Here is a 15,394-nt window from a genome sequence, read left to right as displayed (position 1 = left end):
CAGGGCTACCTGCGGGCACTACGGGCTATCTGCGGGCCAGCAGGGCTACCTGCGGGCACTACGGGCTCTCTGTGGGCCGGCAGGGCTACCTGCGGGCACCATGGGCTATCTGCGGGCACCCTGAGCTTTCTGTGGGCCAGCAGGGCCACCTGCGGGCACCCTGAGCTTTCTGAGGGCACCCTGAGCTCTCTGTGGGCCAGCAGGGCCACCTGCGGGCACCCTGGGCTTGCTGCAGGCCGGCAGGGCCACCTGTGGGCACCATGGGATTGCTGTGGGCACCCTGGACCAGCAGGGCCACCTGCAGGCCACCAGGGCCAGCTGCGGGCACCCCGGGCTTACTGCGGGGCAACAGGGCCAGTTGAGGATCAGCAGGGACAGCTCTGGGCACCCTGAGCTTCCTGCAGCCACCCTGGGCCAGCTACAGGCACCCTGGGCTTGCTGTGGGCCAGCAGGGCCACCTGCAGGTACTCTGGGATTGCTGTGGGCACCCTGAGCTTTCTGTGGGCACCCTGGGCCACCTGCAGGCACCCTGTGCCAGCTACAGGCACTCTGGGCTTGCTGCGGGCACTCTGGGCCACCTGCGGGCACCCTGGGCCACCAGCGGGCCAGCTGTGGGCACCCTGAGCTTTCTGTGGGCACCTCAGGCCACCTGTGGGCAGCAGGGCCACCTGTGGGTACCTTGGGCTTGCTGCAGGCACCCTGGGGCAGTTGCAGAGATCTTGGGCCAGCTGGAGCCGTCCTGGGCTTGCTGTTGGCACCCTGGGCGAACCCTGGGCCAGCTGTTGGCACCCTGGGTTTGCTATGGGCACCCTGGGTTGCCTGCTGGCACCCTGGGCATGCTGTGAGCACCCTGGGTTTGCTGCAGGCACATGGGGCATCCTGCAGGTGCCAAAGTCAAATAGCTTTAAATACTACACCCTGGGCAAGCTGTGGGCATGGGGGGCAAACTGAGGGCACACTGGGCTTGCTGTGGGTGTGCTGGGCTCATGCCATGCTGGACTTGTTGCATGCCATGCTGGGCTTGCTCCATGTTGCCCTGGGCTATCTCATGTATGCCAGGCTGGGCTCATGCCATGATGGGCTCTGTGCAGGAACCCAAGTGCTCTGTCACCAGGTCATGTAGCCCCTGCCTCCTGATTCACCTGCATGTACCACAAAGGTGCCCTGGTCTGACCTGAGCCCAGGGAAAAGCAGGTCCAGGAATAACCAGGGCTAAGGCTGAGTTCAAGGCAGCCACCATCTCTGGCAGGGAGCTGCTTGCCCAAGATCAGCTGGTGTGTGCAGGGCAAAGCTGCTTGCAGCCCTAGATTTCCAGCTGAACCCAGCCTAGGCTGATAATCACCAATATCTAGTACCACTGACCAGTGTTTTCCTGGATAACATGATACCTCGTGGATTTTCCATGCTAGAAGATGCTTGCATTGCTGAAAACTGGAGATTTAGCAGTGAAAAAGGCAGGCTCTGAATGACAGAGGGAGACTCACCCTTCAAAAAAGGGTGGTTTGTTCCAAGACCCAGAAGGTCTCCACAGCACTTCAAACGCTTGTAAGAGGGGAAGGGCAGAGTGTATTACAGCAGGTCCCTGGCTCTTTGCATTGTCAAGCATTAGACAGGTAAATTATGATTTTGATTGTACAGATGAAGCTTTTCTGAGGAGGCTGTAACTGCACATTCATTTCAGAATTAACCTGAAATGCAAAGCTTTGAGGATATCAAAAGGTCTCAAGGATATCAAACCTCACAGTGTTGTCTTCACAGCAGGGCTGGAAAGAAATTCGGGTTTATATCTGCAGGTATCACTAGGATTCATCAAAATGAATGCAGTGCACAAGTTCACTCAGGAGCCAGATGAACTATCCTGGGAAGCCATCTAGAGGCAAACACTGGAATTAAGGGAAAACTGCACTTAAAAACGTTCTCAGACTTCTTCACATCTCTGGTTCCTAAAACACCACCTCAATGGACATTTGAATCTAAGCATCTGTGAGAGACAGAGGTGAGTTTGGACGCCAAATCCCTTTAAAAATGAACTCACTTTTCTTCTTTGGAATCAAACAGGTATTTTTGAAAGCAGACCTTCAAAGTGACCATGTGGGAACAGAGTGTTCAGGGGTTTTTGTTGGCAAAAAGAAGGGCAGCCAAGTTTCTGGTGCCCCCCACGTTCAACAGCTCTATCACACATAGATTTTTTTTTGATTAAAAATACCTAAATCCTTGAATTTCAGCTCTGTTAAAAGTTCCACAAAAGTTTTAAGGGAAGGAAAAAAAAAAAAAGAAAGAAAATTGAGAAGAGAAACTTAAACATTTTTTACCTTTAACTGGCAGGTTACCTCATATGAAATAAGCCATATGACTGTCACTGCATAATCAGAGTGTCAGGAGAGGGTTTTGAGGAGAAGATGAAGCATCCCAAGTGGAAACTGTCTGCACATTCTGTCAGAATCAGTGAGTGTTCCTAACTCAGCTGCATCTGAACCAAGCAGAGAATTTCCATGGCCTGTTGGCAGCATTTAGCACCTTGGTGTGTTTTTACAGTAATACCTCCAGAAATGCAGCTTGGGGAGGCACCTGGCATTACAATTTTCCTCTCAGTCCAACAGCTCTGGAAGGGAGAGAGAAATTACCCAGAGAAGCCAGTGTCTGGCTGAGACAGGAATGACTCAGTGTCTGGACTGGGAACAAATATAACAACTTTCTGCTCCGGAAATAAGGAGCAGTGTTGAAAATGAAAGGATATGAACTCCATTGAAGTATATTTGGGTTTTTTTTTGATTCCTGAGTTCAGTCTCTTAGTGCTTAAAGCACCACAGACGCATTTAAAATAGAAAACTCATCAAGATTGCAGAGTTAACTTGTTTAGATTTAAAAGGAAATTCATTATTAATGTAAAACATTTGCAGGCCCTTTGAAGCCGGGGGAATGGAATAATCTTGTGAGCGTTTATTTCATGTCTATTTCATGTCTATTTCCAGCTTGAATAATAATCTAAATATGTTTGAAGAGATTTTTTTATTCATTATGATTTTGACCTATGTACAAAGTTGGTACCAAATTTGGATTGGGAGTTAAAACGTGGTTCTTGATATATAGAAGCCCCGTGCTTCAAATTTCATTGAAGTATGAACTATTTTACTTCTTTACTACTTTAGATTTACCTTGAAGCAGTGAAAACTAGTAGATGCTACATTGTACAAACCTACAAAAACAAGAAGCAAAAGCAGATTTGTAGTAAAACTGAAGTTAGTGCATCTTGCATGTAGTAAATAAAAACTATATGCAAGTTACTTTAAAATTCATGTAATCCAACCAAAAAGTCAAATAGCTTTAAATGCTACACATACTTTATGTGAGAGCGTTAGAACTTTAGAGGTATTGTCCCTTTTAATTGCAGTTCTACTCTGAAAAGGAAAAAAAAAGGAATATTCCAGAATTTCACCTGATTTTTGTACAGCAACCACTGCACTCTTTCTTGGCGAGAGGTCTTTTTCCAAACTGTCACCTTTACAAAGCCAACATGAACTTTTATTCACAAAGTCCGTCTCTGTTAGTGAGACTCCCTAAAGTACACTTTCATGTAGGGCTGGTTGTCCAAGGTGTTTTCAATACTGTTGGTACAGACACTCAGCACATACCTTGGTGAGGATAACAGTGATCTGTCCCATCACAGCCATTCTCTCTAATTATCAGTCCCAAGTTGTCCCAAAGTGAATCCCATCCATGTTTCCACTCAGAAGTCCTAAACCAGTGCCCTGAAACATTCCATAAGCAGGCCTGTTCAATCTGTGAAATTGCATCATCTTCAGAATTAATTTTGCATTTTCAGCAGTTGTTTCCTACACAGACACTCACAACAAAGTATAAACTGAACGAACAACCAACACAACAACTTTTTAAAGCCCTTTTCATGGCACTTTTAACTATGTTTATTCCAGTTTACAAGAGCAAGAAGGTAGTCAGGCTCACAGTGGGATTCTTTGGGTGGTCCTGTCTAGGGCCAGGAGTTGAACTTTGATGATCCTTATGGATGTGTTCCAACTTGGGATATTCTGTGATTCTATGTAATGTATTTCATTGGTAACTCAAGCCAGTTTTGGCTTCCATTTGTTGGTTTAGATTTCTGGGTTTGTACTTGTGTAGTTTTTGGAGTGTACTTAGTGTAGATTTACTCATATTCTTAATAAGAGTCACAGAAACCGATTTTTTCTGACTTGTGGTGGCTTGAAGGAAAAAAACAGCAGTGAAAAGCACATTTACCTCCAAAACAAGTTGGTACACTCTCTATACACATCACTTACATGACAAAGCTCCATTTTTGCAGGATGATGTTACCTGGATCTGTGAAGAGGCTCAGGCAGTGTCTGAATGTCACAGTTCATGTTACACCTGTATTTATGGGCAGAACTGTGTTCATGGAGCCTTTGCAGCCTTGGAAGGCTGTTTGTACAAATGAGGTTGCTAAATGGCAAGGACTTTGGAAAGGAAAATGAGCTGGAAATTAAAACTATGCTTGAGACACATCTGAAAGCCAATTGGGGTAAAAATTCTGTATTTTCAACTTAAAAAGCCCCACTCAGATATAGACAGTACAAACCTGGGAGCACAGAGCAGCAGTTCCACAATAAAAAGGCTGTGTGTCTACGGTGTCAAGTAATTCCATTTATTTTACATCAGTGCAGGGTTTTTAATCATAGATAATCTATCATGATCACAGAATAAATCTCAAACCTCCTTTAAAAAAGGAAAACCTTTTGCCAAGCTGATCTGGTTTTTGTTAGATGAAGTACTGCTGTCAGATTTGGATAAATCAAGAGCTAAATTTTTGTGCTTCTTGATTTCATTCTTCCCTCGTGTTCACATTTTCCATTTGAAACATGTCCCAGTGGTTCTGTGGTTTCACACTGTCCTTCTATATGCTATTAAGAGTCTGATACTGTTGCCTTCTAAGTTCTGCCATGGACTAAGCTCAAAGGAATTGGGTTTCTGGTTAACATCCAGCCTGACAGCAAAGACTGCATCAGGCCTTTTACAAAAAGCTGCATTTTGATGTCTTAGGGCTTTCCCAGGGTCTTACAACAGTGTCACGAGTAAAGATATAAAAATGTCTCACTGAGTAATTCTAAATTCTAGGTAGCATCCCTTTCTAGATTCAAGTGTAAAAATAATTGTTTTTATAAGCAGAACTTTAAACAGTGCTCTAGGGGCTCTCTAGAATTCAAAGGATGCAGTTTCACCTATGTGGTGCTTGTTCCACCTGCTGAGTTGTTTTCATACATGTTAGAATTTGTCATTTGTTGTAATTTTTCTTGGTTTTCCTCACCTATCTGTGTTTAGAAGCCAGATCTCTCAATATCTTAGGCTGCTTCAAGAGAGAACAATGCAAAAATACCCCATGTAAACAGGAAAGGAGTTTGTTTGGAAAGGAAAGATCATGTTTGTTAACCTGACTCATCTTACCTTCTCTTTGGTGCCTTTACTGACTTTTAGGCCAGTGAATATTTACCTATTCCTTCTGACTAACTCCTCAGTCCTGATAAAACTTCTAAGACATAAAAAGAACTGGGCAAACACAAGAATTTTGTCTTTAAGGATCTTAAAATTAGAGAAAAGTCCTGAAATCCTACTAAACCAACGTGACATCAATTTTGACACAAACTGAACAGCAAGCTAATGCCTGTAACAAGTTTGCACTGGAAACTTGTGAACTAGCTTAGAAAGGAAATCTCAGGATTAAATATTCCCTGAATTCCTTCTAACAATGTCTTTTTAAAAGAATTCCTTACATGCAGCTGTAACTTCTTTTCAGAGGGAGAGGTTCACTAATACATACTGGGGTGAAATAATTCAGGGCCTCTGACTGTCTAAAGTTTCTTCAAACTTGGCAGTTTTACAAAGGATATCAAATAGAAGAGGAATATTAGGAAGAGAATAGTGGTGTCAAAGGCAAACAATTTTGACTGGGAGGCTAGGCTAGGTCAGGTGTATGAACTGATGTGGGGAAATAAGATCACACTAAAATCAATAAACCCCAACCTAGATGTTACCTCACAGAATATAAAAGTAGCATTAATTTTTGCTTTTGTTTATTTTGTTTTGTTTTTTAAAAATCACTCAAGTTAGTGTACCCCCACAGGTCTGGATGGAGTAGGGTTGGGAGGGACTCAGCAATTTATTCCCCAGCTCAGTCAGTTCGTTTGCATCAGAATTGGAAAGGTGACTGTGATGACAAGGTGCAGGTCTGCCGAGTTAAACTGAATTCCATGTGATTACTTAAATGGATTTCATTATCTTCTTATCCTTAACACCTTATCTGTCTATCTATCATCTATCTATCTATCTATCTATCTATCTATCTATCTATCTATCTATCTATCTATCTATCTATCTATCTTAATTTTAAACCACATAATTCAATCATCTGCACCTGCTGGGCTCCACTGAAGTTAAGGATTAGACCTTTTACCTTAAGAATCCAGTCTGGTCACTCATCATCCTGTATTTTATCTCTTATGACTCACTTGTTTACTCATTCCACACAGCTAAATATTTTTTTAACCCACTGACTAGTTCACATTGAAGTTTCTTGCTCTTTGCTGTAACACATATTTTATATAAATGGAATTTTTCTAAGCAGATATATTTTGTCTGGTTTTTTAAAGTGTGCAAGAAAACATGGAAAGGACTCACCTTTTTCAGTGTATATGTCTCTGAGGGAATACACTACAGGTTGGTTAGCCAAATGCAGAATCCTGTGGCTCATAAAAAGGAGTATTTCTCTCTATGGCCATGATTACAAGCTTTTATAAGGGTTTTTTAATGAAATATTGGGGAGATTAGTGGGGATAAAGAAATATTTCAGTGTTCAGAGAATAAGCACAGGTTGTACTGCTTATGTCAAGCTGAGCTAATGCTTGTTTGCTTTTTAATGTTACCCAAACAAGTTTTGTCCAGACACATGGTGGACAGAAATACACAAAGTTACACTTGGTGACTCATTCCTGCACTGCCATCACCTCCTTTGGTGCAAGTTTTGGATACCATATGCTCTGATCACACCTGAATTACAACCAGTGATAACACAGAGTCCTCTTGGAAAACACAGCAAAATATGGAGTTGTAAAGAGATCAAAACCTCTCCTTTAGTAAGAATCAGCGCAGCGGGTTAGGGCCAAAATTCTCCAAGTCAAGGAGAAGTTTCCCTGTGCTAGCACAGCACCATTGGTGAGCCCAGAGCCCCTTGCTGCACACTCAGGCTGGTAAATAACTGAGAGGTCTATGTGGATCTCCAAAAGCAAAATTCTTTGAGACTGAGTTCAGAATGCCTGTTCTAACTGTTCTGGCCAGCTGTCTGCCTCAGCAAGTGAGCAGGGGAAAAGATCAGCACTAAGCAAAAAGCCTTGGGATCATCCTTCAGACCTATTCCAAGAGCAGAACCTCTACAATTCCTGACCATGGAGACTGGAGCACAGCCACTCTTCCATAGGCTCTGAGACACTCACTGGTACACTTGCAAAACATCCCAGAGAGCTTTTCAGGCACATGAAGCGGAGAAAAAATAAACCCATTATACAAAAGAAAGGTGTTTCCTGGAAGTGACTGTGCTATGTGTGAGCTTGAATCATGGCAAGTGCACTTGTCACAGCCGGATGTTTGCAGGCTTCCAGCACCTGCCAGCCCTGCCTAAAGGAGAAGGGCAGGGGGAATTCAGGGTATGCAAATTATATGCAAATGACCGCTCTGTGGAATCAGTCTGGAGGATATAAATACTGACAGAATCACATCAACCAATGTCTAATTATTCCCACCAAAGAACAATGGAATCCTGTTATATTCTGGTTTTAATAGCAGGAATTTTAGTTGCTTTTGTACTGCTGGTTTTAATTGCAACTGATCATTTCTTCAAGGGGAAGATTCCTTCTGCTGTTGACCAGCCAGCAAAGCTCCGTCTTTATCACTGTTTGTACACTCTGGTGGAAATTCTGGTGAGTTTATCATGCTCTGGGATACTGGGATTTTCAGAAAAGGCAACACCTGAGTATGAATCTAAATAGTGCAACTACACGTCATGGGAAACACACAGTAACACAGATTTAAAGGCCAAAGGTTGATTTGGTTTTTGTTACCATATATAAAGCAGCCAGGATGAGGTGAGTTCTTTCAATACTGAGATATCCATTCTTATGCTGCAATTGTATATTTCCATAATGAAATGATTGGCCCTGTGGATGACAGGAGGGCTGTTCATAATTTACATGAATAATAATAACCCAAATTGCTATGTCTAAATGCACTCTGATATCTGTAAGGCAATTTCCTACATTCTGAGCTATTTGCAGTAATTTTCTTACCCTTGTTTCTGTTCTTATTCTGCAGTGACTGAATTACAGAATACTAGTTAAATACCATAGAATCAGGTAGGTTGGAAGACACCTCCAGAAGTCATCTAATTGAACAGGTTTAGGCCTGTTATCACCTATTATCTAAGTACCTGTAAGCCAGACTCACTGTGCTGTGGGCTTTGCCATCACAGAAAGAAACAGCTTTCACCCAAAAAGCTTTCAAAGTAGGCAACAGCAGTATGTAGGAGCAGCCTAAGCCCTGTCATGTCTGGCACGTAACATGTCAAAAGAAAGCCTGCAGGAAAATCAGAGTGGTTTCTTTGATGTTTGTATGAAGCTCACCTGAATTCCCTAATCCCCAGTTTTACAGAAAGAACACAGGAACTTGGCCCCACATCCCGAGAGGTGATTTGGGCCATTACAATCTATTAAAGACTGAAGTAGGTTGCTTGAACTTACACAGCAACATTCACCAAATCCAGTGGTTGTCCCTGATTCTCCAGTGGTACTTTTCTGCCTTGTCTGCCATGAAAGAAGAGGATGCTGTCCTTGCATATCTCATCCTGCTCTTTGTGTTATGTTATATATAAACTTAATATAATAATATGACAATAATATTATAATAGGACAATGTTATTAAATTCTCTAATTGATGGGTGAAAAGATTCTTTCAGCTGATACTTTTAACCCATTTATACAGCTTTTAAGTGTTTGGAGATTAGATTCACCCTGTGGTTTCTGCCACCATTGCATGTGCTTTTTCAAATGCAAGGCAAGAACTGTGGCCAGCCATTTGTCTCTTCAACTACCCTAAGCACTCCTGGCATTGCTGGTAGAGTGTTATGAAAAAACTCCAGATAATCTCTGGATCTTTGTTTCTAACTGATTTTCTCCCTCTTTCATGCCTCATGGTGATTTCTTTTATTACTCCACACCCAACTTGTTTATTGCAGACTGGTTTAGATTATTAGGACGAAAGCATCTGTCATACACAGGTTGAAAAATACAATTTACACAAGCAGAGCTAGTCTTCAGTTTGTAAGGAATTGATACAGAGACTTCTGTGGCTTAGAAAAGAACAACAATACAATTTGCAAATGGGTTGTGATGACTATCATCATTACAGAAGAATGAATTGTAGTAGTCCAGAAGGGCATTTAGGTCACTAGGTAATAGGAAGGGAAATGTTGTTCTAGCAGGAAATACATCCATTACAATATGTGTTCAAAGGAGGATTTCAGTGTGATCTTTAGACTTTCTTAATTATCAGCAGTTGACTGGCCTTGAATAAGGCCATTTAATAAACCTTCCTTGTCTTCAGAATATTTGTTTTTTTGCTGATTAGATATAAAAACTGACTGTAGGGTCATTTATGAATAGCTGTGAGATATTGAAAAAGGCAGTGGTTTCACTAATGGAGGAGGAGATGAGGTTCAGAACCATTTTCATCAGTTCCTCCCTTGGGCCAGCAGCCCCTCAGTAATGATCCCAGACACAATGGTTTTCTTACAGCTTGTTCTCACTGACCCCATGGAGTGAATTCTGTTCTCTCTGACCCCATGGAGGGAGATGACCCAACACTGTTAAATCAGCCAGCCTTGCCCACAGACTGGCCTGTGGTTTTTCCCCCAGTATGATAATCCTGTCATGAGGGACATTTTCATCTGAGGCATCTGAAGTACAGTTTATCATGGAGATGAACAGACACCTCCAGAGGATGATTTAACTCACCCAGAATTGGAACCATCCCCAAGAAATGCCTCCTTCTATTCACTCATTAGGAAAGACGCCTCAGGCCTCCCAGCTTCCACATCTGAGCAAATGCCTGTTCTTACCTGTGGTAAATCCAGATCACAGGAACTAGAGGGTATTTATATGATACATTTAATGGAACAAGTATTACAACATTCTTCCCACAATAACAAAGATGTAAATTTTCATCTTCTTAACCAAAATCCCAAAGACAGTTATTTGTGGGAATCTTAAAAACTAGAAAATAACCAACCCAATTATGCTAAAGACAGTGTAGGAAAAGGTAGCTTGTGGCCTTTACAAAGTGGGAAGACTTGTATTCCCTATAGTAATGTCTCATTTTTCCTGTTTTATCTATCTAGGCAAAGAATTTAAACCACTTGGGTATCATCAAGGAGCACACAATTATCAGGCTGATCACGGAGGGACTCCCAGCATGGCAGGATTCCCAGCTCTTCATTAAAGATCTGCATTTTGATGGGGTACCCATGAGGATTTACCTCCCAAGAGAACCATCTGCCAGCAAACGGAGAGGAGTCGTCTTCATCCATGGAGGATGTGGCATTTTTGGAAGCATCAGTAAGGAACTGAAAGAGAAATGTGACTATTTAGCTTTTTTAACTGCCTGTTTTTAAAAACTCCTGACCCTGAGAAGTGATTGAAGCTTCATTTGAGAGGCTGGAGATAGAAAACACTTAGTGCTTATTTTTAATTTTTTAAACTCTCTAATCTGCACTTATTTAGTATTTATATTATTTTTTAAGGGATATAGCAGTCTTTATCACAGAACCATTGGGATCATAAAATGGCTTGGGTGGAAGTGACCTTAACTATAATCTTTTTCCACCTCCTGCCATGGGCAGGGACATCTTTCACAATCCCAGGTTGCTCCAAGCCCCATCAATCCTGGCCTTGGACACTTTCAGGGGTGGGACAGCCACAGCTTCTCCAGGAACCCTGTGCCAGGACCTCACCACCCTCATAATAAAAATGTGTTCCTAACATGGAAACCAAGTCTATCTTCTCTCAGTTTAAAACCACTGCCCATTTTCTAATAGTAAAAATCATAATAATTCCTTATTTTCCACACAGATCAATGATCTGTCTAAATTTATGAATTCTACAACGAGTCCTGATGACCAAAACTCTAAATTATTTTTATTCTAGAGAAAATCTGGGTACTCACTAAATAGGCAAGGGGCTGACAAGATATTGTGGTAATATGTCATAAAAATATAAGGGACAATATTGACTGAAGTTTTCTAAGATGTTAATTACCTCAACAACATTTGTGCTTCAGGAAGTTATGAAAGAATTTGCCGGTACATAGCCAGAAAATCTGATTCAGTGGTTTTGTCTATTGGGTAAGTGAAATTCAACCATTGCTAATCCCAGAATTAGAGAACTCTGCTGCTTTCCCTCTGCCTCCCACACACCCCTGAACTTACATTTCTTTGAATATAAGATAAGAAACAAAGCTCTAGTGCTGTCTTCCCCACACTGCTGTTATGTGGGAGCAAGCACGTGCTGTGGAATGGCAATGGAAATACCTGAGCCAGGGTTAGAGTTACAGGTTTGGTCATTGTACATCACCATCACCACAGAAATCATTGCCTTTGTTTGATAACAAGAAATTATGAGCCAAATATAAGATTTTAATATTTTAATGTATATTTAATATATTGAAATATAATACATATTTTAATATTTAATATTTTTATTTAAAATCATCTGGGATTATTTTAAAGAGTAAATAATGAGTTTAAAATTCAGTATTTTTTAAAACCAGCATGGACCCCTGTTTCCTACAAAAATGTGTTGATTATGGAGAATAACTGATGGCCTAAAGAAATGTTAATTTCCAACAAGTTTTTTCATGGAAAACTTTACTATTAAGGGATTTTATTAAGTTGGGAGGAATTGGTTTTGAGAAGGGAGGAAAAGTTGTTCTAGTTTGCTTCAACATATAAAAACTTTAAACTAGATGTAATTAATGCTGCAATTAATATTGGTTTGGGGGAGTTTTTGCATGGGATGTATTTCAGATGAGACACTCAGAATGTGTAACACCAGCTGCTTTTTCTACCTCTCAGGTATCATTTAGCACCTGAGCACAGGTATCCAACCCAGACTCTGGAATGTCTCAGTGCCACCGTGCACTTCCTGAAGACTGCAGACACCTACGGGGTGGACCCCGCTCGGATTATTGTTTGTGGGGACAGTGTAGGGGGCACATTTGCTACCAGTGTTTGCCAAGAACTTGGGCACAGGACAGATATCCCAAAGATTCGTGCCCAGGTACTGATCTACCCATTTCTCCAAGCACTGAACTTCAATCTGCCATCTCACCAGAAAAATGCTGCCGTTGCCTTCCTGTCCCGGGACCGCACTGTCCATTTTATTCTCAAATACCTGAATAAGGATAGCTCTCTGAAAGAACCAATTCTGGCTGGTTCTCATGTTCCTGAGAGTATAAATTTGAAATATAGGAAATGGATAAATCCAGATCTTATTCCAGACGAGTTTAAACTGGGCTATAAACCACCACTCCCCACTTTGTTTTTACCTCAAGTCCATGAAGAAGTGAAAGAGCTGTTTGAACCCCGGGTGTCCCCTCTGCTGGCAGAGGATGCTGTTGTTTGTGGTCTCCCTGACACCTGTATTGTCACTTGTGAGCATGATGTGCTCAGGGATGACGGGCTATTGTACAAGAAACGCTTAGAGGACAACAATGTACATGTGACCTGGCACCACGTGGAAAAAGGCTTTCATCCTGCAGTGGGATTTTTTGGATATGGTATTTTCTCTTTCCCGTCATCAAGTACTATAATGAACCATGCTGTAAACTTTATAAAAGGTTATTAAATCATTTTCTTGCATAGAAAGAGCGTGATTCAATTAAATTATTCCATTAAATTATTCAGTTAAGTATTTACTAGCTATTTGCCCATTAGAATCAAGGCAAGAACTGATGACATTAGCATAGTCTGCTGAATTCTGATTTTTACTTGCTATTACTTAGGAATGTGATGTTTAGAGTTTTTTTTGTAAGCTTGCTTTGAGGCTCTCTTCTTGCATTGTAAGAATTTTTGTTCTCTTCATATGTCAAAGAATAAAAATTCATCATAACAATAACCATTCTAAATGTGTAAGTTAAAAACCCATGCAGTGTGTGAGTAATTAGGTATGTGCACATGCATGCACATCGAAAATCAGCGTGGCAATACCTCTGGAGAGTGGAGATTCCTTCCCTACTTCAGGGATGAGTAGTAACCACCATCAGAGTATCTGTACAGATAAACAATAGATTTGCATTTATGTTTCAAATCTGAAGGAAGGAATTGGGTGTACTTACAAACCTGATTTTAAAGGGAAATGGGGGACAGGCAGGTTGGTACAGTCCACATGGTGCATGAGATGGATACCAGGAGGTACCTGAGACTGCAGCAGAGATGAAGTGAGGGAGAACTGCTCAAAAATAACTGACTATCCTCTAAATGATATCCTATAAAGTTCCTTTCAGAGCAGCATTTGATTGTATTCAGCTTACCTGGCTTTTGGGGAAAAAGGATGTAAATAGCATGGAACCTGCCAAATAATTTCTGTGGATATCCAAAGCCAAAGAAAAACCTGAGGTCAATTGTTATCTTGCTGTAATTGTTATATTGCTTATTAGGAGAGATCCACCCTTGCTAAACACAGATGCCAAAAATAATTGCCAATGCATAGCAAAATAGCTGGGCATACAATGCCTAGGAATTGTAAAATGTTGAAATGTTGTGCAACCACCTTGCCTTTATAAAATCCATGCACACATGACTGTGGAAAGAGGTTAATACATGTCTACTCCCTGCCAGGCAAGCTGTGAGTAGGAAGAAGACTGTGGGCGTAATGTTCCATGTTGTCACCATGTTAATGAATGCTGGTGACAGGTGAGCTGGTTCACATCTCTGCAGCAACAAGTCACTACTCGAAGGGTCTCATTCTCCAGCCCCTCTCAGCAAAATGAATGCATATTTCTTCATGCTCTGTTGACACAACAAAGAGTTCATTTCTTTTGTTTTTCCTGTTCCAGGCAATTTGCTCTTCAAGCAAAGAAATGCTTCCAGGGGTAAATAATGTGATAGTTCCAAATGTTCCACTCTTTGAGGACTTCAGGATCTGCTTTGGTTATGAAGAAAAAGGTTGGGTTACCAGCTCACACATTAGTAGCTGAAGCTGGGCCAAGAGTCTGTATCTGCTATAAGAGTGTTGCAAGAAGTTTAATGATATTGGAGAAGTTGGAGAAGGTTGGCAAGTGCCAGAACTAAGGAGGTCTGTACAGTTCCACCTTGTATTTTGTAAGTTATGAGATGGTCACAGACAATCTCATGCTATTTTACACACAGTTCAGTGCAGCATTATACTCCTTGCCAGTTCAGCTACTCAATACTTTTCTCTCCTTTATCAGTCTCTGGAATTATGCCTTATTTCTGGGTCAATGTCCAAACTTGACACAGATCTACTCCTGAGATTTTTCCATGGTCCTTTATCCACTGGTCTTTAATTTACTACAAATAATAACAAATTTAGCTTTATCATATGTCAGCAGCATTATTAGTTCTCTTGATCACACAATTCTTTTTAATTATGGGCTATAACCATTGAGTGCAGATGGGTAAGCAGAGAACAGCAAATGCTGAAATAATGTATTCTTTGTTTCATCATGACTCCCAGATTTTCTAAACCTTAAGAAATCACATAATCTAACTGTCTCTATGGAACTTCCTGTACTTTAATTAATTTAATTAATTACAAATCAGCTATGTGTCTTGCATTGCCAAGATAGAATGTTTGAAGACATAGTCCCCTGTCTTGGTTTGGAAAGATAGGTGTGTGCTAAGGAAGGCAGGAGCCTCCCCTGAAATGGAAAATGTAAACCCCCTCCCTCTGAATTGCTATAAATTTTAAATTAAGGGGCTCTCAGGCAAAGATATGGGAGCAGGAATAACAGTTCTTAATAGGGAAGAAAATAAAAGGATAAAATAAACACTGCAGTAAACCAAACAAACACTGACAGAATCAGAGCCCAACCTGACACCCTGTGGGTCAGGGTGCTGGCAGCAGTCCCATTGGAATTGTGGCTCAGCCCTCCTGCAGTGTCAGGGGTGGTTCTGCTGGAGCAGGGATCCTGGAGAAGGGTGCAGTCTTCCTGTGAAGATCCAGTGACAGAGGCAGCTGCTGTTCCTCTGGGCAATCCAGTGGAGAAGCCGTGCTGGTGTTCCAGAATCCCCAGATTATATCCAGGTAGCAATGCTTGGCTCCTC

At 41.5% G+C, this 15,394-nt stretch overlaps 1 protein-coding gene across 2 annotated transcripts in view; it reads left to right on the top strand.

Moving 5' to 3' along the window:
* LOC102038079 (arylacetamide deacetylase-like 4) overlaps window positions 1–12,996 on the top strand; it is a 13,672-nt gene extending 676 nt beyond the window's left edge. The window contains exons 1-4 of one of the 2 annotated variants that reach the window (XM_005427498.2): window positions 7,812–7,979; window positions 10,451–10,667; window positions 11,389–11,452; window positions 12,182–12,996. In XM_005427498.2, coding sequence (XP_005427555.1) covers window positions 7,812–7,979; window positions 10,451–10,667; window positions 11,389–11,452; window positions 12,182–12,953 — 1,221 coding nt within the window. In that variant the 3' untranslated portion in view covers window positions 12,954–12,996. Of the gene's footprint in view, window positions 1–1,793; window positions 7,980–10,450; window positions 10,668–11,388; window positions 11,453–12,181 lie in introns of those variants that run through there. The other variant, XR_004082412.1, reaches the window with a different exon arrangement.
* The last annotated feature ends 2,398 nt before the right edge of the window (window positions 12,997–15,394 follow it).

The sequence above is a fragment of the Geospiza fortis genome, unplaced genomic scaffold (assembly GCF_000277835.1).
Source record: "Geospiza fortis unplaced genomic scaffold, GeoFor_1.0 scaffold132, whole genome shotgun sequence".
Lineage (NCBI taxonomy): Eukaryota > Metazoa > Chordata > Aves > Passeriformes > Thraupidae > Geospiza > Geospiza fortis.
The sequence above is the reverse complement of the archived record's forward strand: the minus strand, read 5'-3'. Positions and strand labels throughout refer to the sequence as shown.